This window comes from Lynx canadensis, chromosome E1 (genome assembly GCF_007474595.2).
Source record: "Lynx canadensis isolate LIC74 chromosome E1, mLynCan4.pri.v2, whole genome shotgun sequence".
In the NCBI taxonomy this organism is placed as follows: Eukaryota; Metazoa; Chordata; class Mammalia; order Carnivora; family Felidae; genus Lynx; species Lynx canadensis.
This window is the reverse complement of record NC_044316.2, coordinates 4,465,334-4,489,673: the sequence shown is the minus strand read 5'-3', so window position 1 is coordinate 4,489,673 and position 24,340 is coordinate 4,465,334. Positions and strand designations below refer to the sequence as shown.

At 48.8% G+C, this 24,340-nt stretch overlaps 1 protein-coding gene across 1 annotated transcript in view; it reads left to right on the top strand.

The window, feature by feature from the left end:
• Positions 1-24,340, top strand: part of LOC115500653 (myosin-13) — a 53,789-nt gene that overhangs the window by 10,357 nt on the left and 19,092 nt on the right. The window contains exons 10-21 of the mRNA XM_030295222.1: positions 1,402-1,540; positions 4,116-4,234; positions 5,459-5,608; positions 5,725-5,895; positions 7,338-7,647; positions 11,193-11,266; positions 11,362-11,449; positions 15,913-16,030; positions 17,106-17,229; positions 18,510-18,646; positions 19,362-19,617; positions 21,888-22,130. Of these exons, the coding sequence (XP_030151082.1) occupies positions 1,402-1,540; positions 4,116-4,234; positions 5,459-5,608; positions 5,725-5,895; positions 7,338-7,647; positions 11,193-11,266; positions 11,362-11,449; positions 15,913-16,030; positions 17,106-17,229; positions 18,510-18,646; positions 19,362-19,617; positions 21,888-22,130 (1,929 nt within the window). The remainder of the gene's footprint in view (positions 1-1,401; positions 1,541-4,115; positions 4,235-5,458; positions 5,609-5,724; positions 5,896-7,337; positions 7,648-11,192; positions 11,267-11,361; positions 11,450-15,912; positions 16,031-17,105; positions 17,230-18,509; positions 18,647-19,361; positions 19,618-21,887; positions 22,131-24,340) is intronic.

The window sequence follows — 24,340 nt, the reverse complement described above, 5'->3', positions numbered from 1 at the left end:
CCCTTCCAGGGACTGTGTTCTCCAGGAGGGTCCCCAGACAGTAATGCTTTCACCTGGTTCCTTTCAAAGTTTAACGAAAGGTTTTCTCTCTTAACCTACAATGACCCCTTCCTAAGACACAGATATGCATCTGATGGGGTGGGATATGGAGTCAAGGAGGCCACCACGGCCTCTCATCCTGCAGGTCGGCTCCTGGCATGGACTCTCCCTCTCCAAAAGGGGGCACGACCCCAAGAGTGCCATCCTGCTGACACTGACCAACCTGCTCACCAGCACGTCCATACATGTCAAATCCGCCAGTGGGGATTGCTTAGGCTCAGGCTGCAAGGCCTACTGCATAGTCAACACATACACCCCAGAGAAGGAGTCGCTAATTTAAGTCTTTGTGGTAGATGACGGGCCAAGGGCTGTCAGACCAAATCAGCAACCGCTGTAGGCTCTGAAGTGACCCAAGCACTTGCTCCGGCCCCAGTTTTATCCCATCCTGCCTGTGTGACTTGGGGCAGGTCACTTATCCTTTTAGAACCTCAGGTCTCACCTGTAACTTTGGAAACATCTGCACACCTAGAAGGTTCTCATAGCGACTTAACGGGGCGATATATGGGTGTGCCTAGCACAGGTAGGCTCTGCAAAAGTTTTCCCCTTCCTTATTTGAAAAGTGGTGGCATTCTCTTCCATGACCGTCCCCTGAGGCTCTAGTTGCCTGGGGCGCCTTACTGTCTCAATTCTGAGCAACACCAGAATTCCCGGCTTACCATGCCAGGTTTTCAAGCTGTTGGACACTTCCTCAGACACTCTCCATGACACTTCCTTCTCCTGCTATCACACAATGGTTCCCAACGGCCTCCTCCAGAAAACAGCCCCAAATCTATGTATAAAGGATTCAAATCAGTTCTTACAGACGATTCACATTTTCTTCCATAATCTCCCCCTCCCACATAAACATGTTAGAGAAATGGATTTTAAATCAAATATATATAGACATGTGTATATATATATATATATATATATATATATATATATATATATATATATTTTTTTTTTTTTTTTTTTGAGAGAGAGAGAGAGAGAGAGAGAGAGAGAGAACGAGCAGGGGAGGGGCAGAGAGAGAGGGAGACAGAATCCCAAGCAGGCCCCACACTGTCAGCACAGAGCACGACGGCTGGGCTCAAACTCACAAACCATGAGATCATGACCTGAGCTGAAATCAAGAGTCAGACGCTTAACCGACAGAGCCATCCAGGCGCCACAAAGAAATGGCTTTTAACCCCTATCTTAACACATCCCACCTGTCAACCACTCCTTTGGGCAAACGCCGTCTCCCGGGCTGTACAGAAAGGGTGAGGTCTTCACCAGGGAAAACAGAGTCTCTGTGACAACTGTCCTTTTTCTAACTCCCAGAACGCCATTGACATTCTGGGCTTCAGCTCAGAGGAGAAAGTCGGGATCTACAAGCTGACGGGCGCCGTAATGCACTACGGGAACATGAAGTTCAAGCAGAAGCAGCGAGAGGAGCAGGCCGAGCCTGACGGCACCGAAGGTAACCACGTCTGGGCATTCTCGTGAATGAATAATCACTGTCCACACCACTACTGCTCACTATCACAGCTCACCTGTTATTTGGGGGTAGACATTTCTAAGAGGATGTGGTTCCATGAACTTCACTTTCTCTCTGTGCACGCCGTGATTAGTGTCCAGAATACTGTGCTTAAGCACCTGAGCCTAAGACCAGGTGAGGAGTTCTCCTCCTGTCGTTGCCTTTAATTCTGGCATCTGTTGAAGTTGAACCCCGAACCATGGACTAGCGTATGCATCTCCGTGCGCCCCATGGCTCTCACCTGGATGATCTCCAGTCCCCCTCCTGGAAACAGAGCAGAGGGCAGTGGGAGGGGCTCACAGCAGCAGGACCCACCCCCCATACCCCCTGTTCTTCCCCTCATCTCTCTCCCGCCGTGTCTTCCAAGCTCTGTTAAGTAAAAGACTGGTTCATCAATAATCCTACCTGCTGTAACATCCCCACACTATGGGAAGCACTGTGTCTTGAACCCCAGATGATACAGGGGTGCAGTAGCCTTGAAAGAAAGACCAGGAAAATATGCGTGACTTTACCACTGCCCGTAAAGCCTCGCCTGATTAGGCTAGGGTTGCCCAGGATAATCTCTTTTCCTTAGTGACCCCTTCACAGGAGTGACAGGTCATATCACATTCACTGGTTCTACCCCCACACAAGTGGAGGGGATTATGCAGGGAATATATACCAGGGGCACCAATCCTGGAGGCCATCTTGGAATCCTGCCCCTGGCAATGGTGCCAGATAAGCAGCGGGAGAGAGGCTGTGTTCAGAACAGGAAGCACTTCTGATTGGGGGTAATCGAGGAGGGCTTCCTGGGGGAGGAGGGCACTGATGCAGAGTTTGAAGGGTGGGTAGATCCTGAAAGGTACGGTTGAAAGGAAAGACAGTCTGGGCAGAGGAAACATGATGATCAAGGGGGCAGGAGAAGGAATGTGATGGAAATAAACAGCAGAGTGGTCCACATTGGCTGCAGAAGAGGATGTGTGCGAGTGTAAGACATGGGAATTAAAGAGTGGTTATTTTGGCCTCAGTTTGAAAAGGCCTTGAATGACGGGCTAAACAGCTTAGAATGGATGTGATAGGCACCAGAAACCAGGGACGCTCCACATAGGAGGGGAGATTCGTGTGAGTTCATCTGTGACCAGTCAAGGTTGCCAAGAGTGTGGGGGTTTGAAAAGAAAATGTACCAGGCTCCTCGGCAAAGGGTGGACCTCATATCATAAATATCACGGTGGGGCCCCAGGCCCCCTTCCAGCCGTGGCAACCGTGTGCTCGGTGCTTAGGAGCAGAAAGAGCCCGAACAGGGGAAAGTGATCCAGGCCTGAGGTCCTCTGATGAGGATGCCAATCCCAGTAAACGTTTGCTGAGGGCTCACCACGCACCAGGCCTACTTCCCAACAACCGAACCGATGGGAAACCACCAAGAATCACCCTACCCCCAGTTTTAAAGAAATAAATAAATAAATAAATAAATAAACAAAAGCAAAACCATGAGTACGAGGAAGCAAAACCAAAATGGGAGCATCGGGCTGAGTCAAGAGCCCAAGCTCTCTGCCACTCTACGATTCCAAACAATGGAGATCCAAGCTATTTTGAAGGTGCAGTGAGCGGGACTTGATGCCTGTCTGACCACAGGCACATCAGGGATGTAAAGGAGGGATATGATCAACCCCAAGCATTCAAGTTTAAGTGACTAGAACAATAATTATACCACCCACCTAAGCGGGCAAAGCAGGAAAAGAGGATAGTTGGAGCAAAGAAGAAAGCATCCATTTGGCCTCTTATTCAATACTTAACACATACTGTCCTGGATTTTTATTAGCTCGTCTCCCGAGCCAGCAATAAGGTGATGGTCCCAGCCAAGAAGGAGCTGTCTCTAGGGGAACAACATTTCTTGACCTTCTCAATTAGTTCAGTGCAGGCAGCCAGGTCCGTCCCCAAGTCAACTGAACTCCCAGTGAACTGTGTGAAATTGCCAATACTCGACTGCTTTTGACCTCTTCCAACACAGGAAGGTTGGGGCAAAGTTTTGTACTTCTTTCTCAGCTGTGAGCTTGCATAAATCAAGAAGGTGCTTAGCTATATGTCCAAATGGTGCCTCCTTTACTCAGACACCATTTTGCTGCATTATCAGACTCCAAAATTACTATGTAACTGTATCTTTTCTTCAATTTTTTTTAACATTTATTATTTACTTTTGAGATAAAGAGAGAGTGTGAGAGAGGGAGGGACAGAGAGAGAGGGAGACGCAGAATCCGAAGCAGGCTCTAGACTCTGAGCCATCAGCACAGAGCCCGACGCGGGGCTCGAACCCACGAGCCGGGAGCACAGAGTCTGCTTGGGATTCTCTCTCCCTGTCTCTCTGCCCCTTCCCCACTGGCACTCTCTGTCTGTCTCTCTCAAAATAAAGAAACAAACATTTAAAAACAAACAAACAAAAACAAAAGGATTGTAGGAACCATTTCTGGGAGGCCCCTGGGGCCTGACTGGCCACATCAGCAGCTGCTGTTTTTGTGTGACACTATTTCCCCTCTTCCTCCAGTGGCTGACAAAGCTGGATACTTAATGGGTCTGAACTCTGCAGAAATGCTGAAGGGCCTGTGCTGTCCGAGGGTGAAGGTTGGGAACGAGTATGTCACTAAAGGCCAAAATGTCCAGCAGGTAATGGAGATGATCTGAGTTCAGCTGACTCAGTGATGTTGCTATTTTAACCATCGTTTAGGGGCACCTGCATGGCTCACTCGGTTGAGCCTCCAAATTTAGCTCAGGTCATGATCTCACGGTTCGTGGGTTCCAGCCCCACATTGGGCTCTGTGCTGACGGCTCAGAGCCTGGAGCCTGCCTCCGATTCTGTGTCTCCCTCTCTCTCTCTCTGCCCCTCTCCCTCTCGTGTTCTGTTTGTCTCTCACTCTCAAAGGTAAATAAACAGTAACCATCATTTTAGAGCTCTCTCAGTTGAAGATATCAGAAATACATATGTAACTGGCATCAGCATTAGGGGGTTTCATTCTTACGACCCTAGGTGTAGCTAGCTCAAGGAATGTAAATCAAGAGTACCATCGGGCATCCTAAGGGCCTGGAGCCAGAAACTGAAAGGTCCTCTGGAGCCAGGCTGCACCCCCTGTGCAGCTCCTTCCCGGGGGCTCCATGGGCTGTCTGCTCTCCTCTCCCGTGTCCTCACCAGGAAAAAAATCTCTCTCCATCTCTCCTGCTCACCCCATAGCTCCCAGCTTCACATCTCTGTAGTTCAGCCTCCTGCTGAGACTGAGACCAGTGTCTTTGATCCCAATTCCAAATTCGCAGGAGAGACACTTTGTACAACCCAACTTGGATCAAATGTCCCCTTGTGGTTCAATTACGTGCGGCCAGGGTCTAGAGTCACATGTCATAACCATGGTTGTTAGAAGGTTATCTTTGTACGTACAATGGTTCTCACAGAAAAGGGAATATTCTAAGGTAGCAAACATTTCAAGAAATTTTTAATGGGGGGGTGGGGGTGGGACGCCTGGGTGGCTCAGTCGGTTAAGCGGCTGACTCTTCATCTCGGCTCAGGTGATGATCTCACAGTTCGTGCAATTGAGCCCGGCATCAGCTAAGCGCTGATGGCACGGAGCTGGCTTAGGATTGTCTCTCATTCTCTCTAACCCACCCCCTCTTGTGCTCTCTCTCTCTCTCTCTCTCTCTGAAAAATAAATAAATAAATAAATAAATAAATAAATAAATAAATAAACAAACAAACAAACCTAAAAAAAAAGAAATATTTAATATTAGGTTGGACCCATCTCCAACAGCTTTGACCCTGAAGATGTCATCCGGTTCATGCTTCAACTTAATACCACCATATAAACATTAATTTGAGGGATGAGCGAGTGATCTTTCTTCAAGGTGACCAACGCGGTGGGCGCCCTGGCCAAGGCCGTCTACGAGAAGATGTTCCTGTGGATGGTCACCCGCATCAACCAGCAGCTGGACACCAAGCAGCCCAGACAGTACTTCATCGGGGTCCTGGACATCGCCGGCTTTGAGATCTTTGATGTGAGTTGTTGGAATAAGCGGCCCTGTTAAGGCCCCTCCGCTTCGTGTCTGCTCTGCCGAATTCCCCCCGGGTTTCCCAAACTCACTTGAGCTCTTTGGTGTTTGCAACGCCCTAGTTCAACAGTCTGGAGCAGCTGTGCATCAACTTCACCAACGAGAAGCTGCAACAGTTCTTCAACCACCACATGTTCGTGCTGGAGCAGGAGGAGTACAAGAAGGAGGGCATCGAGTGGGAGTTCATCGACTTTGGGATGGACCTGGCTGCCTGCATCGAGCTCATCGAGAAGGTAGAGAAACAGAGGTGCTCCCCAGGGACTTGGGACCACCACATCTTTGCTCTCACTCTTCCCTGCTAATCGAGTGGCGACCCTAACCCTACTCTCCCAGCCTTAAGAGAGCCGAATCCCCTTGAAGCTGAAGAGTAAGTGTTTGGAAAGCACGCGTAATTCAGACACCTTAAGGGGTACCTGGGTGGTTAAGATCCAAGGGCTCTGTTCTCCCCAAGAATGTGAGGAGTTCTTAGAACCATGTTATTATAAAAATAGCAGAGGACATTAACTTAAAAAAAGGGCACGGGGGTACTCCTGGGTGACTCAGTTGGTTGAGCTTCTGACTCTTGATTTTGGCTCAGGTTCATGAGTTTGAGCCCCGAATCAGGCTCTGCGCTGACAGTGCAGAGCCTGCTTGGGATTCTCTGTTTCCCTCTCTCTCTGCCCCTCCCCAACTTGCATTGTCTCTGTCTCTCTCAAAATAGGTAAATAAACTTTAAAAAGAGGGGGGGGGCGGCGCCTGGGTGGCTCAGTTGGTTGAGCATCTGACTTCAGCTCAGGTCATGATCTCATGTTTCATGGGTTCGAGCCCTGCATGGGGTTCTGTGCTGACAGCTCAGAGCCTGGAGCCTGCTTCCGATTCTGTGTCTCCCTCTCTCTCTGCCACTCTTCCGCTTGTGTTCTGTCTCTCTCTGTCTCTCAGAAATAAATAAATGCTAAAAAAAAATTTTTTTAATAAAAAATAAATTTAAAAAAAGGAATCCCCATAGCATTCTGGGCACTGTCACATTGGAATGAGTTTATCTTTCTGAAGTGGCTCCTGAGATGTCCAGACTTAACAGAAACCCATGGGGGAGGGGAAGGAAAAACAAAAAAACAAAAAAAAAAAGAGGTTAGAGTGGGAGAGAGCCAAAGCATAAGAGACTCTTAAAAACTGAGAACAAACTGAGGGCTGATGGGGGGTGGGAGGGAGGGGAGGGTGGGTGATGAGTATTGAGGAGGGCACCTTTTGGGATGAGCACTGGGTGTTGTATGGAAACCAATTTGACAATAAATTTCAAAAATAAATAAATAAATATATATATATGTATATATATATATGTTTATGTGTGTGTATATATATATATATATATATATATATATATATAAAACTCATAGTATTTTATGTCTAGGTATGTAACTTTACTTTCTGGGGGGTAAGCCGATCGCTAAAAGTGAGCTACGTTTATAATAAACACATACAATCTCTTTCCATGCTCTCTTGTTCAACAAGTGTTCATTAAGCACATACTACACGGCTAGTTCTGTTCTGTCATCACACCTTGCTCTCACAGCACTTACCTTGCAAGGCTCTTAGCCAGAAAGCAGTAGCACCGAAGAAGTTGTGTTTGGCTCCTGCAGTCAACGGAGTCATGGAAACATACTATTAAACGCTGAGACATGGTCTGTTCTCCTTTCAGCCTATGGGCATCTTCTCCATCCTGGAGGAGGAGTGCATGTTCCCCAAGGCCACGGACACCTCCTTCAAGAACAAGCTGTACGACCAGCACCTGGGCAAGTCCAACAACTTCCAGAAGCCCAAGCCTGCCAAAGGCAAGGCCGAGGCCCACTTCTCGCTGGTGCACTACGCCGGCACCGTGGACTACAACATTGCCGGCTGGCTGGACAAGAACAAGGACCCGCTGAACGAGACCGTGGTTGGGCTGTACCAGAAGTCTTCGCTGAAGCTGCTGTCTTTCCTTTTCTCCAACTATGCTGGTGCAGAAGCAGGTGAAATTCTCCCCACCCCCATGTGAAAAGCTCCGTGTAATTACTCATAACCCAAAGGTGTCCTTGAAAATCAAGTAGTCAACTGTGAGCTTCAGACTGAGCTGGATGTATTTTGTCTTTGGTCTCTCATTTTCTTCCTCTTCCTTAAGAGATTGAGTTCGGGGCGCCTGGGTGGCGCAGTCGGTTGGGCGTCCGACTTCAGCCAGGTCACGATCTCGCGGTCCGTGAGTTCGAGCCCCGCGTCGGGCTCTGGGCTGATGGCTCAGAGCCTGGAGCCTGTTTCCGATTCTGTGTCTCCCTCTCTCTCTGCCCCTCCCCCGTTCATGCTCTGTCTCTCTCTGTCCCAAAAATAAATAAACGTTGAAAAAAAAAAAAATTAAAAAAAATAAAAAAAAAAGAGATTGAGTTCTATGGAGGTAACAGGGCCTCTCAGGGAACAAAATAGCCAATACCACATTTTTAAAAATTGTTTATAATGTTTATTTATTTTTGAGAGAGAGAGAGAGAGAGAGAGAGGGCAAGGGCAGAGAGACAGGGAGACACAGAATCTGAAACAGGCTTCAGGCTCTGAGCTGTCAGCACAGAGCCCAACGTGGGGCTCGAACTCACAAACCACGAGATCGTGACTTGAGCTGAAGTCAGGTGTTTAACCAACTGAGCCACCCAGGAGCCTGCCAAAACCACATCTTTTAATAACTTCTCAAAATTGAGATGGGGTGGCTGGCTGATTCAGTTGGAGGAGCGTGCGACTCTTGATCGTGGGGTCGTGAGTTCAAGCCCCACGTTGGGTGTAGAGATTACTTAAACAAATAAAAACGTTTTAAAATATTGAGATATAATTCATGCACTATATAATCTACTCTTTGGAAAATTCAGTGGTTTTAGTATATTTAAAGGTGTGCAACCATCCATACCATCTAATTCGAGAACACTTTCATCACCCCGGTTACCGCGTCACCAGGTCCTGGCAACTACACATCTACTTTCTGTCTCTATGGATCAGCCTACTCTGGTCATTTCACGTAAATGGAATCATACCCTACATGGTCTTTGGTGACTGGCTTCTTCCATGTAGAATGGTTTCAGGATTTGTCTGTGTTATGGCATGTATCAGTACATCGCTTCTATTTATTTTTTTAAGTTTATTTATTTTGAGAGAGAGAGAGAGAGAGAGCAAGGAAGGGGCAGAGAGAGAGGGAGAGAGAATCCCAAGCAGGCTCTGCACTGTCAGCACAGCCTGTTGCAGGGCTTGAACCCACAAACTGTGAGATCATAACCTGAGCCAAAGTCAAGAGTTGGATACTTAAGGGACTGAGCCACCCAGGCACCCCCAGCTCACTTCTTTTTAAGATGAGTAATGTTCCAGTGGATGGAGAGTACACGTTTCCTCTATCCACTCATCAGTTGATGGACATAGGTTGTCTCCACGTTTAGCTACTGTGAACCCTTCTGTTATGAACATTTGTATACAAGTTTCTGTGTGGGTATATGTTGTCAGTTCTCTTGGGTACATACCTAGAAGTGGAATTGCTGAGTCATATGATAACTCTAGATTTAACTTCTCGAGGAACCTCCAGACTGTTTTCCAATATGGCTGCACAAGCCAGTATCACTCCTTAAGTTACCCATCTTCTATTTTTAAAATAATTGCCAAAATAGGTTTTTAAAATTATGAACTATCTTAAATGCATAAATTGTTAAAAATTACTGTTCATAACGTGAAGATGTAGGCAATACGTTCGTTCATTCTATAATTAGATCACTTTTAAATATTAACATCCTGTGTACTCTGGGATAGTAGAATGTAAAAACTGAGCACAAGTTTAAACTCAAATGATGAATATCATTTTCTTCAAATCTAGTGAGGGCATCTCTATGACTCTGTTGCCCAGCCGCACTCAGTGATATCACCAAGGCTCTACGGAGAAGGCCCTGTGTAGGTCTGGGTCTTAGGAAGTAGCTTTCTGGCCCACCCTGTCCTGCTACCCACATTTCATGCTAGCCCTTGAAGGCAAGGAAGATGGGTGGAGAATGAGGCATGACATTTATTTCCCCTAGACTAAATCTTGATCGCATGTGGGAGGCAAAATCTGAAATGGAGCCATTCACAAAAAGTAGACCCAATATCACCAACTCCTAGAGAAGCCAAAAAGCTAGGTTGTTCCTTTGAGACAAGAAGAGAAACTGACTTGAAGAAAATTCTTAAGATGCATCAGTTGTACTGGTTTCAGTTACTTCCTCATCGCAAGATAAACAGGGACGCAAGAAGGAGGTAGACTCGTGAAAGAAACTATAGTCCATCCAGAGGAATATCTCAATCTTTCCAACTATTGAGTTGACTTGTCTGGTTCCTACAGGAGAAGACTCAGCTTTGATACTGAGAGTCTAAGCTATACTCCTGGTCAAGTGCCACCCACATCCCACCCCACCCCATCTTTTAGTGATAAAGATGAGTTTTCCCTAATACGACTAGTTTGAGACACATTTTAAAAACAAACAAGAAATAAAAACCCTGCAGCTCTGTTACGTCAAAAGAAAACCCAAAGTTCCATTCCAGGGTTTGAAGGGTGTGGCCACCACTAAGAAAAAGGAACCCTTGTGCACTGGTGGTGGGAATGTAAATTGGTGCAGCCACTATGGAAAACAGGACGGAGGGTCCTCAAAAAGTTAAAAATAAAATTACCATATGATCCAGAAATCCCACTTCTGGGTCTGTATCTGAAGGAAACAATCACTGTCCTAAAGACATATCTGCACCCCGTGTTCATTGCGACATTATTTACAAGAGCCAAGACATGGAAATCACCTAAGTGGCCATTAGTGGATGAATGGATAAAGAAAATCTGGTGTACTATTCAGCCATAAAAAAAGACAAAACCTTGGATTTGTGATTACACGGGTAGATCTTTTTTTCAATGTTTATTTATTTATTTTGAGAGACGGACAGAGAGAGAGAGAGAGGGAGAGAGAGAGAGCGAGAGAAAGCGTACAGGCAAGGGAGGGGCAGAAAGAGGGGGAGAGAAAGAATCCCAAGCAGGCTCCTAGCTGTCAGCACAGAGCCCGACGTGGGGCTCGAACTCACGAACCGCAAGTTCACGACCTGAGCTGAAGTCGGATGCTCAACTAACTGAGCCACCCAGGCATCCCTGTATTACATATTTAAAAGTTGCTAAGAGGGGCACCTGGGTGGCTCAGTTAGTTGAGCGTCTGACTTTGGCTCAGGTCGTGAACTCTCGGTTCGTGAGTTCAAGCCCCACATCAGGCTCTGTGCTGACAGCTCAGAGCCTGGAGCCTGCTTTGGATTTTGTGTCTCCCTCTCTCTCTTCCCCTCCCCTGCTTGTTCTCTCTGTCTCTCTCTCTCTCAAAAATAAAGATTAAAAAAATTAAAATATATATATATATGTACATGTATCAAGTCATTATGTCCTACATCTGAAAGTCACACAATGTTATGTCAATTGTATGTCAATATAACTGGGGGCATGAGGAGAGACCACCACTGTGTCCTCAGGGACGGATCTGACACACCTTCTGTGTCCATCCAGGAGATTCCGGGGGAAGCAAGAAGGGCGGGAAGAAGAAGGGGTCCTCCTTCCAGACTGTGTCCGCAGTGTTCAGGGTTTGTATTCCGGCAAGTTCCACATTCTGTTGTTTTTCTGCCCGGCGAAATGGCATTTACCAAGTTAAACGTGCTTGTTCTGATTTGTGTCCCAGGAAAATTTAAACAAACTGATGACAAATTTAAGGAGCACCCACCCTCACTTTGTGCGATGCCTGATTCCCAATGAGACCAAGACTCCTGGTGAGTAAGAATCCATCAGAACAGGACTCTGCATGCATGCGTGCATGCATGTGTGTGTGTGTTTCCCCAAAGAAAGCGTTATATAGCCTTAATTACTCCTCAACATCGTCTACGAACCAAGATTGCCAGATTTCGCAAATAAAAATACCAGCTGCCCTGTCAAGTTCAAATTTCACATAAACAATGAAAAACTTCTTTGTGTAAGGATGACCCACGCAATATTTGGGATATACGCATACTAAAAACTGGTTCGCTGTATCTGAAATTCAAATTCAACTTGGCGTCCTATATTGTATCTGGCAATCCCTCCTCCGAGGTCAGATCCAAAGTAGTGTATGTACATACGTATGAAGGCCCATTGGATCCGTGACTTTCATTAAGGTTCTCCCAGGGCCCTGTGGCTCCCTTTCTCCCAAAGACAGTCACCGCGTCTGGGGTATTTTACAATTAAAGCAGCAGCAATAACACCTGTTTTCTGAGTCTATGTGGTATGCAGCTACTCTTTCTATTGCTAACAACCGTCTGCATTTTACAGATGGGAAAACTGAGAACTGTAGATCTAGAAAACTGTGCAGTACAATAGACCTTTAACCATCACTCAATCCCAGATCCACAAATATTCTTTTTTTTTTTTTACTAAATTTTTTTTTAACATTTATTTATTTTTGAGACAGAGAGAGAGCATGAACAGGGAGGGTCAGAGAAAGAGGGAGACACAGAATCCAAAACAGGCTCCAGGCTCTGAACTGTCAGCACAGAGCCCGACGTGGGGCTCGAACCCACGGACCGCGAGATCATGACCTGAGCCGAAGTCGGACGCCTGACCGACTGAGCCACCCAGGCGCCGCGATCCACAAATATTCTTAAGAGTATAGATGTGGCTTAGGGTCATTTGTCACAGAGAGAACACACGGTCACACAGAGCTGTGGCTCCGAGGCAGCCGAGTTATCTGTCCCAAACATGAGAGAGTGACCTGCCTTGGCAACGTGACAAGTGACCGGAGGTATCCGAAGGCTGGAGGAGAAAACCCCAGTTTCACCTGTCACCGCCCATGGGAACCTCAGCTGAGGACTTCTGCTTTCTGGGCTATAAAACGAGGATTAAAGTGGCATTTTATGCATGCCTTCACTTAGTTAGCTATTCATTTATTTAATGAGTGCTTGTAAACTTTGTAAATAGTAATTCGTTTAACCTGCCTTAGGGGCGCCTGGGTGGCTCAGTTGGTTAAGTGTCCAACTCTTGGTTTCGGCTCAGGTGATGATCTCACGGTTTGTGGGATTGAGCCCCACATCAGGCTGTGCACTGAAAGTAGGATTCTCTCTCTCTCCCTCTCTCTCTCTCTACCCCTCCCTTACTCACGTGCTCTCTCTCAAAATAAATAAATACAGTTTAAAAAAAAATAACCTGGGGCACCTGGGTGGCTCAGTCAGTTAAGCATCTGACTTCGTCTCAGGTCATGATCCCACGATTCGTGGGTTCCAGCCCTGCGTCGGGCTCTGTGCTGATTGCTCGGAGCTTGGATCCTGCTTCAGATTCTGGGTCTCCCTCGCTCCCTGCCCCTGCCCCACTCACACTCTGTCTCTCTCTCAAAAATAAATAAACATAAAAAATTTTATTAAGAAAGATAATAAACTGCCTTAGAGGATTGCAGTGAGGATTCGATGTCAAGCATTTTAACTGAGGCCAAGTGCATCGCGAACACTCAGATGTCAGCTCTCAATTATAATAGCAACAGTTGTTATTCGTATTATGAGAAGAATTATGATGATAACATTACGTATGATAATAATCATGAGAGCAATAACAACATTGTGGGGAAATAATTTTACTATTCTATTAATAACTATTATATTGATTATTATATTAATGGTTACATTACAATTATATTATTGTATTTATTATTATTGTTACTACTGAAAGCCAGACATTTTATTTTTTCACTTTTATATTTTCAGTGCTTACTTATTTATTTTGAGAGAGCATGGGTAGGGAGGGGCAGAGAGAGAGGGAGAGAGAGAATCCCAAGCAGGCTCCGCACTGTCAGCGTGGAACCCGACGTGGGGCTCCGTCCCACAAACCGTGAGACCACGACCTGAGCCAAAACCAAAAGTCAGACGCTTAGCCGCCTGAGCCACCCAGGCGCCCCAAGCCAGACATTTTAATTCTCCGAAGAAGCAAGTCTACTATGTGTGGTAGAATTCATCTTCCGTGAAAGTCTAAGTCAAAGGCAAAAATCAGCTGCCGCGCTGTTTGGGACAAGTGTTGTCTGGGCATGCTGCACCCCTCCCAGTGTGCCCAGCACACAGCCCGTTTCTCCCCCAGTGTTGGAACGGAGCTGTCCCCCTGGTTGAGCGTCGAACAAAATTATTGGCTTATGTGTGGATGTTGTATCATAAAGAAAATTGAGTTCCGTTATTGGTGTTTTATGGGCGTGTTTGCACAAATCAAACACGTATGGCATGACTTACCCATAGGGCGCATGCCTGCAAATATCAAGTGACAGGGGGTTACATCCTGCTGGCTGCAGCCTGTGCCTCTAGGGGCCCCCAGGGTGTCTGGCGGTCCACTGGTTTACTTTTTCTCTTGGAAGGTAAATTGTGGGGAAATCTCCGTGTCTTCCTCTCCATTTGGCTTCTCCTTCACTCTGGCACCTCTCTGTTTTCTTTCCCATTTCTGAGAATAGACTAAGACAATACCATAGACATACATACTGATAGGTTAATAGACTATTAGACTAATAGAATAAGACATGTAATGGAATACATATTATATGTATGTACATATGTATAATATATGTATTGTATGTATGCATATATGTAATATATATACTACATAATGAATAGACCCTAGACATACAGGAGCCTGGGTGACGCTTTGGAAGGCGCCTAGTGGGGCCTCTTCATTTTCTCTGTGAGGGGGGTGCTCACAGGGAGGGGGGCAGTTAGTCATCCTTGGAACTGACCAGCTCTGGGAAGGGCAGCCCCTTGGGGTCTGCAAGGCCCCAAGATGCCAAAGCCTCGTAAGACACAGGGTGTAAGAAACACGATTCACACGATTGCCCACAGAGCTGAGATGGCAGGGAAGGAGTGACGGAGGTGATGGATGAGGGGTAAAGAGCAAATTCTTTAGCAACGGTAACCCGAGAAAGATAAAGCAATAGCTCTGGGGACTTTTTAGAAGTCTTGCACGTGGGTCAGAGGGCAAAGAGGATTCCTTTTATGGGCTTTCCAGAGACCGTCTCCGCCTGGGTTGGGAGGGACACGGGAGAGCCCTGTGAGACGTCAACCCTCTTCTGAGCCTGCAGCAAAAGCAGGGGCCCCTGAGAGCTCTGCGACTACCCAGCAGGACCCTCACGTCTCCAGGAAGGGGGGGCGCAGAAAGTCCAAGTTCACACAGCTAGCAAACGGCACAGCCAGCATCTGAGCCCCTCAGAATCCTCATCCGGCAAATACTGGGAGCTGGACGGGGTGAGCCCTAAGCTTCGTTCACCCGAGAAGTCCTCTGAGTGTCTGATACAGTTCTCCTTGGTCTTAACCACTCCTTCCTCGAGAGAATCACTGTCCAGTAGAACCTTCGGGAATGACGGAAATGTTTACGTCTTGCTGTCCAGTATGGCGGCCACTGGGTACGAGACGTGAGGCGAGCACAACCGAGAAAATGAACTTGCCGTTTTATTGAATTTAAACAACCACACGCGGCCAGAAACTATTGTACCAGCCAGCACAGCTCTAGCAGAACCTTGAAAACTGCATAAATGAATAGTCCTCTCTCCACCCAGCAACCAGGAAAACGTGTGGGCCTTCTAGAAGTTTCCAGAAGTTTCATTAAAGACAGCTTTCGCCCTCCCCCAAACCTGCAACTTAGGGAACCCACAAGGAAAAGCCATTACACAGCCATGATACTGCTCCTAATCCCTCACCCAGCCCCAGTATAGAATTTTCCCAGTCCCCGTTTGGTGCCTGACCCAAGAGCACCCCCACTGGGGGGCTTGTTCCTATGGCTCCTCTCCTCCCACCCAGCTTTGGTGGTCCCCCTTCTTTCCCAGAGCTCAGGCTGCCCTCTCTTTCTCTGTCCCTCTAAAGGCACAGCCTTCAGAGCCTACATCCCTGTCCTTGAGTAGAGAAGGGCATCTCGAGTTCTCCAATGGGAAGTCCAAGGGGAACCCACACCCATTCTGCTCTCCCTTGGAGCCTAGCTACAGACTCAAGGCTAAAGATCAGTATTTGGTCTTTTATCCCATAGTAGTGGAGCGCTCGAGTGTCCCTAGGAGGTTGGGACTATTTCTTCTGTGACGCTGTAGGTAGGCTCCAGCCATTCCCAACCCCTCCATCTTAGAGCTGGCACTGACTCTTTCCACTCAAGTCTGGGTGTGCTGGCACGTCTCACGGCAGCCAGACCGTCAAAGACAATGGGAAAGCTGCTGACGTCCCCGCCCCCCCACCCTGGGGCTTTCTCTCCCCAGGCGTCATGGACCACTACTTGGTCATGCATCAACTGCGCTGTAATGGGGTCCTCGAGGGCATCCGGATTTGCAGGAAAGGATTCCCCAGCCGGATCCTCTATGCTGACTTTAAACAGCGGTAGGTCACGTGACTTTGCCTCTGTCTCCTTTTGAGGGCACTGTGTGCGTTTCCCGAAGGGGCCCCTCCGGCTGGGTGTTGGGTGAGCTCACAGCCTCCCAGGGTCTCCGTGAGCTGGAGGATGATCTAAGCTCAAAGCAAGTGCAGGGCCAGCCCCAAGTGGTCGCAAGGTCCAAGCCCCGACCCTCCAGACCAGGGCTTCTCAACTTCTGCCCTGTTGGCATCCGGGGCTAGATAATCCTCCACTGTTGGGGCTGCTCTGTGTTGTAGGATTTTAGCGGCATCCCTGGTCTCTACCTACAATGTTGGTAGCAAAGCACACCCCACCCAAACTGAGACCATCAAAAACGTCTCCAGACAGTCCCACGTGTCCCCTGGGCACGGGTGGGGGCGTAGAGGGGGGAATAAATCATCCCCATTTGAGCCCCACTGCTCCCGACCAGCACTCTCCTCCCAGCTGCCATCTGGGCCCACAAGTCAAGTCCAGGCCTTGTCGGGAACAGAGGAAGGGAGGGGACGCTCCAGAGGTAGGAAGCCCAGAGGTCTGCAAGTCCTAGTTGATGTCAAGGTTCTTTTATGTCAAATGAGAACCATTTCCTTTGAAAGCAAACAGCCCGGGGTCTTTCTCGGGGATTGAATCCATTCAGGAAATGTTGTCCCTCAACTGAAACTGCCCTCCGGCCTATCATCGCCATGCTGATGAGAGGGCCCAAGCAGGGAGTAGGCCTGACCCAGCTTCCAGTGCCGGACTTGACTGCCGGTGAGGGGTCTTTGCGTGTGCTTCCTGTGTGCTTGGCCAACTGCTGGCAGACTCTTGTCGCCTAAACCGCGGCGGCTCTCCGGAGTCCGTCTTTCCTCGGGGGAGGGCATGGCCTTCCTGACCCGGGTCGTCACAGAATGACTGGCCCGGGCCCTGGCAGGACTCTCAGGCGCCCGGGCCTGGACAGAGAGCAAAGTGCATGAAGGGAACACCTTCCCAGCTCTGTGTGGCCAGAGGCCCTTCTCCCCGGAGACTACCCCCCCCCCACACACCCAGCTGCCGGGAGGTATCTCATCAGCCTGTCTCCCCCCTCAGCTACCGGATTCTCAATGCCAACGCCATCCCCGAAGGGCAGTTTATTGACAGCAAAAACGCTTCTGAGAAGCTGCTGAGCTCCATCGACGTGGACCGTGAGCAGTATAGGTTTGGCCACACCAAGGTGAGAGCATGTGAAGCGGGGACACTCCCAACCCATGTAACCCACAGCCCCAGGCTGCTCGTCGGCCGGTTGGGGGAAAGGGCTCTTCACCCGTCCGGTCAGCCTGGAAACCCCTTTGCACAGGAGCCCAAGCAGAGGCAGCCTGGGTCTAGGCGTCGAGAGTTCTGTCTCTGTGTTGGTTTCTAAGTGGCTAGTGGCTTAATTTGGAAGCCAGGGCCTCCTCAGCAATGGAGGAAAGCAATAGAAAGTTCTAGTGTCCTGAGAGAGCACAGAAAAGCACTTTTTTTTTTTTTTAATGTTTATATATTTTTGAGACACAGGGAGAGAGACTGAGTGCGAGCAGGGGAGGGGCAGAGAGAGAGAGAGGGAGACACGGAATCCGAAGCAGGCTCCAGGCTCCGAGCTGTCAGCACAGAGCCCGACACGGGACTCGAACACATGAACCGTGAGATCAGGACCTGAGCCAAGGTCGGACACTTAACCACCTGAGCCACCCAGGTGTCCCAAGAAAAGGCACTCTTAAATGGGACAAGAGTCAAGGAGAGAGGAAAACACAGCAAGGATTCCAGGAACAGTGACAGTTTGGAGGGAATGATTACAACAGATAAAAATGGCTGCCATCTAGTGATCACATGTGGAGCCAGCCCTATGACCCCCCCCTCTGTGCACCTTGCACTGAGTCCTCCCAGTATCCCGAAGGTGATAAGGATGGTTCTGACCTCGTGGGGTTACAGGTCGGGCCAAGGATATAAAGGCTCCCAGAGGGCAAAACATTTGCTCGAGGTCCCAGGGACACTGAGGCACAAAGGCCAGCTTCAAATACTGGCCTGACTCCAGAACTCTCCCTCCTGGAAAGGGCCAAGCCGGGCCTGCTGGCCTCCAAGGGTTCCCTGCTTCCTTGGAACATTGGTGTGGGTCATGGGTGCATGGGCTCAGGGTGGGACTAGTCTCAGATGGGCAGACAGACAGGAGAATGGGGAGGCAGAACTGTCTGTGGATTTCTCCTAATCGGGGCACAGTTGAGTTCTGAGGTTACTTCTGGACTCATCCGCGCCTCCGATATGTAAGGTCTGTCCCAGTCGGTCCTTGTGCGTTGGTCGGGCCTGGAATGTACTTTGGAACAGGGCACGGGAGGGTCCACTGTGGAGCCCAGATGGCTGCCAGTCCCAAGCCAGGGTGCTGAAGGCCGGGGGCTGGTTTGGACACAAACAGGCTCCTGGGAGGGCCCAGGTTCCACACGTGCTGAGAACAAAGCCAGGCTCATGTCTCCCCTGGTTCAGGTGTTTTTCAAAGCCGGACTTCTTGGACTCCTGGAGGAGATGAGGGACGAGAAGCTGGCGACCCTAATGACACACACGCAGGCCATCTGCCGGGGGTACCTGATGCGGGTGGAGTTCAAGAAGATGATGGAGAGGAGGTGATGTGGACCCTCGTCCCAGCTCACACCGCCCTCCCTACCTAGCAGCTGACTGCTGCTTCCTGGTTTTAGTCTTGGGGCACTAACGTCCTCGTTCATTCACTTAACCGACACCTGCTGAGCGGCCATTCTGTGCTGGGGACCCCGCGTGGTGCTGGGGATGCAGAAAGGAGTCCTTCCCTCCAGGAGCTCAGAGACGGGCCGGGAGCAGACACTCGCATGGTCAACTGTAACGCCCGTGACAAGTGCAATGTCAGAGTCACGTTCAGGGCAATGGGGGGATGGTGAGGAAAGCCCTCCACATGGCTGGGAGTTCTTGCTGGCTGAAGGGGTCAGCAAGAGGAAAGAACTTTCCAAAGCAAGCTTTGCATGGCCTGAGAAAGGAGGGCTTGGAGGCCACCATGGTGGGAGCGAGGAGGGAGTGGCGCTCAACGCGGGCTCCCCTGCAACGAGTTAATGAGGCAAGGCTGGGTCATCGGGCTGGGGAGCCGTGGAAGGCACATGGCCCGTGTCCTCCCTCAGCTCCCAACCTCAACGAGTGCTGTTTCCTCTGAACCCTCAGAGAGCACTGCAGGGTTCACAGGAGCTGCACGGCTCAGCCATCCCTGCTTCCCACGTAGCGGGGAAGGGGGAAGGGTCTGGGCCCACGGGGCAGGTGGGGGTGGACACAAGCCCTTGCTGTGGTTCAGTAACCCCAGTCCTACTGGGCGAACAGGGAGTCCATCTTCTGCATCCAGTACAACATCCGCGCCTTCATGAACGTCAAGCACTGGCCCTGGATGAACCTGTTCTTCAAGATCAAGCCCCTCCTCAAGAGCGCGGAGGCCGAGAAGGAGATGGCCACCATGAAGGAGGACTTCGAGAGGGCCAAGGAAGAGCTGGCCAGATCCGAGGCTCGCCGGAAGGAGCTGGAGGAGAAGATGGTGACCCTGCTGCAGGAAAAAAATGACCTCCAGCTACAGGTCCAGTCTGTAAGTACCTTCCTGAGGAGGCTAGAAAAGGAGGAACAAAAGGGAGGCCCCTGCAGGTGCATCCATTCAAGGGGCAGTGGTGCCACCTAGTGGCACTACAGAGTATTGCAGCCAGTTGGAGGCAGGGATGAGGGGCTTGGTTTAGCCCAAGCACAGGTGCTTGCTGGGGGCAAGTCTGCAAAGTGAATTTCTGCTCGCCCTCATTTGTCTCTGTCTTCCAGAAGGGAATGTGTCTGTCATCATAATTAAAAACTGTCTGGAATGCACCGGAAACTCATGTAACTAAAATAAAAGTAAATCACTAAAATAATTCAAAGGAGAAAGAGTAATTGTATATATATGGTTTTGATAATAGGCTTCTACTAAAAAAAAAGCTTTGAAGGTATGCATTTTTTAAGTTTATTTATTTTGAGAGAGAGAGAGAGAGAGAGTGTGTGTGTGTGTGTGTGTGCGCGCGCACGCAAGCGGGAGAAGGGCAGAGAGAAAGGGAGAGAGAATCCCAAGCAGGCTCCGCACTGTCAGCACAGAGCCCAACGTGGGGTTAAATCTCACGAACGGTGAAATCATGACCTGAGCCGAAGTTGGACGCTCAACCAACTGAACCACCCAGCCGCCCTGATAAGCATTTTTATTATTTAAAAAAATTTTTTTTCTAATGTTTATTTTTGAGAAAGCGAGAGGCAGAGCCTGAGCGGGGGAGGGGCAGAGGGAGAGAGGGAGACACAGAATCCGAAGCGGGCTCCAGGCTCCAAGCTGTCGGCCCAGAGCAGGACGCAGGGCTCAAACTCACGAACAGTGAGATCATGACCTGAATCGAAGTCAACGCTTAATGGACTGAGCCACCCAGGTGCCTCGAAGCATTTTTAAAATCAAGGAAATTGGGAAACAAAACCATACCTAGTATGTGACATCCTGGTACAATAATTGTATCAATACACAAGTTAAGATGCTTATCATTTGCCCTTTTGAATGAACTCCTAAATGCCTGGCACTTGCAAAGCATTTTCTCCTCCATTGTTCACTTTCCAGTCAGTACAGGTGGTTATTAAGAGCATTTTCCCAAGCCGAGTGGGCAAGAGGACTAGTTTTGGAACCAGAGAGCTAGATTTATATCCCTGGCCCTCCACTTGATGGCTGTGCTGCCTCGGGCAAGTTTCTTAGCCTCTTTGTACCTCGGTTTCCTCATCTGTAAAATGGCCACAGTAATAGCACCCATGTCCTAGGGTTATGGGGAGGATCAGATGAGTCCCTGCATGCAAAATGCCTAGCACATAGCACATGTTCAGTTAACACACACACTTATTCTTATCCATAACCTTGGGATGTGTGTCCAGTTTTTACAACTCTTATATAAAAAGAAGTAGCCCAATTAAGTTTAAGAATATAATTAGCTAATCTTGGTCTGTCCAAGAGACTCATTACAGAGCCTTCTGGGATACATTTGTATGTTACCACTTCATTCCTGTCTGTTTTGAATTTTCTGCCCTGTGGCTCCAGGAGGCAGGGCTAACTAGGCATCGACAGGACTTTTCCATTGAAAGTGAAAAGGTAGTAATGTTTCAAAAATGCCACTTAGCTGGTGGTAGCATCGAGTAGATGAGTCGTTTTTCACCCCCTAGTAGATGGAAGCATGAAATGGCCAGTGCCCAAATCTGACAAATTTGCAGAAGCTTTATGAACTTCATGCACTCCTTTGTTTGCAATTATTTTAGGTGTATTTCTAGTAAGTGGATGTCCCTGGTGGTTTTTTTAAAAAGGTGTATACAAGGGCGCCTGAGTGGCTCAGTCGGTTTAAGCATCTGACTTCGGCTCAGGTCATGATCTCACGGCCCGTGAGTTTGAGCCCTGCGTCGGGCTCCCTGCCGACAGCTCAGAGCCTGGAGTCTGCTTTACATTCTGTGTCTCCCTCTCTCTCTGCCCCTCCCCTGCTCACGCTCTGTCTCTCTCTCTCTCTCTCAAAGATAAATAAAGATTTTTAAAAAGGTGTATACGAATGGTATATAAGTGGTGTGTGTGCATCTGTGCCAATGAGTGTGTGTGCACGTGTGCGTGTGTGCACATGAATGTGTGCGTGTGTGTTTGCATTTAGACATGGGAGTGTGTGTGTGTGTGTGTGTGTGTGCGCACGCAAGTGTGTGTGCAGGTGCATGTTTGTGTGTGTGACCTACTCCTTGGCTTAGGTCTAGATAGTGGGCTTTTGGAGGGCAGAGCCCTTCCCTTGTAAGGTTTGCCGAGAGTCTGACCAAAACACAATGACCTGGCTCTTTCAGGAAACAGAAAATCTGATGGACGCCGAGGAGCGGTGTGAGGGACTCATCAAAAGCAAGATTCAACTGGAAGCCAAAGTCAAGGAGCTGAGCGAGAGGCTGGAAGAGGAAGAAGAGATGAATTCGGAGCTGGTGGCCAAGAAGAGAAACCTGGAAGATAAATGCTCATCCCTCAAGAGAGACATCGACGATCTGGAGCTGACCCTGACAAAAGTGGAAAAGGAGAAACATGCCACTGAGAACAAGGTGGGCAACCCCAGGGGTCCCCAGAGTGTCTGGAGCTCCCTCTCTGTGAGGAGGAGACATTGCCTGAGGTCAGGGGTAGGAACGGACGGACAGTTAGTGAGGTCCCACCCAGTCCTCTCCTCTGCCTCATTCTGGAGCCTGGAGACTCTGCTCAACCCTCCTCCTGCCTGGCTGGCTGCACCCCAAACTTCCAGCCCCAACCCATCCTGCACAAAGGAAGTGATCCTGGAGAAGAAGGATGGCGTCTTATTCATCATCACTTACATCTGTCCCAGGAAGAGCAAACCCAAGTGCCTCCAGGGGCCAGGCAGACGATGAGGCAGGCAGGTGGGGACAGGGGCAGAAAGCTGGATCACACCAAGCGCTCGCAGGGACGTGGGGGCACAGGGACTCTTGTGTGTTACTGGCAGAGTATAGACTGATGCAGCTTTCAGGAAAGCATCTGGAAATACTTGGTCACATTAAGAATCCACATATCCTTTGACCCAATGATTCTGCTCTTGAGTGTCTAGACCAGGGAATTCTCCCACCAGCCCAAAAGGGGACACATTCAGTAGCATCGCTTGTGGTGGGGGAGAGCCAGAGGCAGTATCAGGGTCCACACTGGGGAGCGGACATTTGAGGAGTAGAAGATGCCCATCAGGGAGTTCTACAAAGCCAGCAGGAACACCAGGCTTGTACACACAGGGCACCAAGATAGATACGAAAGACCTAACGCTGAAAATAGGAAAATGAAAGGTACAATACGATACCATTCACGTGAACTAAAAATCACATGTACGCACAAGAATACACATTTTACAGAAACAAGTGAAAAATGCAACACCTGATTCACATCGTAATGGTTGCCAATGAGATAGAGCAAGGGATAGGGTTGACCTGGTGTGAGACGACCCAGAGTCAGTGTTGGTTAGACAACCAGGAGTAGGGGAAAGGGACAGTCGGGAGGGGTGGAGATTGTGGCAAACAGAAGGGCATTTGCCCTGTCCAAGATGGCAGCCATGACTTGGCTCTAGCCAACTGCCTCCCGGTGGGAATGGGAATCCATTGTCGCCAAAGCCTCTGATTTTCCATGAGAAGCCAGGAGTCCAGATCTTATGTGAAATTGCTTTTCCTTTTTCCACCCTGGTAACTTAACTCAAAAGTTGTAAACTGTTACATAGACTAAAGAAAACATGTCTTCGGCCAGATTCAGCCCACAAGTCAGGTGCTTAACAACCTCTGATCTGGAAGGGTGTCGTACGTGGAACAAAGTTTAATTTAAAATTTTTTTTTCGGGGCGCCTGGGTGGCGTAGTCGGTTAAGCGTCCGACTTCAGCCAGGTCACGATCTCGCGGTCCGTGAGCTTGAGCCCCGTGTCGGGCTTCTGGGCTGATGGCTCAGAGCCTGGAGCCTGTTTCCGATTCTGTGTCTCCCTCTCTCTCTGCCCTTCCCCCGTTCATGCTCTGTCTCTCTCTGTCCCCAAAATAAATAAACGTTGAAAAAAAATTAAAAAAAAAAAATAAAATAAAATAAAATAAAATTTTTTTTTCAACGTTTTTTATTTTGGGACAGAGAGAGACAGAGCATGAACGGGGAGGGGCAGAGAGAAAGGGAGACACAGAATCGGAAACAGGCTCCAGGCTCCGAGCCATCAGCCCAGAGCCCGACGCGGGGCTCGAACTCACGGACCGCGAGATCGTGACCTGGCTGAAGTTGGACGCTTAACCGACTGCGCCACCCAGGCGCCCCAACAAAGTTTAATTTAAATGCCTTGCAACTTCAGGGATGCCTGGGTGGCTCAGTCGGGTTAAGCATCTGACATCGGCTCAGGTCATGATCTCACGGTTCATGGGTTCGAGCCCTGCATCGGGCTCTGTGCTGATGTCTCAGAGCCCGGAGCCCGCTTCGGATTCTGTGTCTCCTTCTCTCTCTGCCCCTCCCCCATTCATGCCCTGTCTCTGTCTCAAAAATAAATAAACATTAAAAAAATAAAATAATAAATAAATAAATAAATAAATAAATGCCTTGCAACTTCACATTTGGTTCCCCGCCTTCTGCTTCTTGACACACTGCATCTCTTTCCTTATGCTTCCTACCTTATTGTAACCCCCAAATTCTCATTGACATATTATGATAAATACAGATTGATCGGTTGTCCTTCAGAGGCACCCTATCTGCATCTATCAATATGCTGCCCTGTGAGATCCCTAACCCTCTCTGAAGGAATG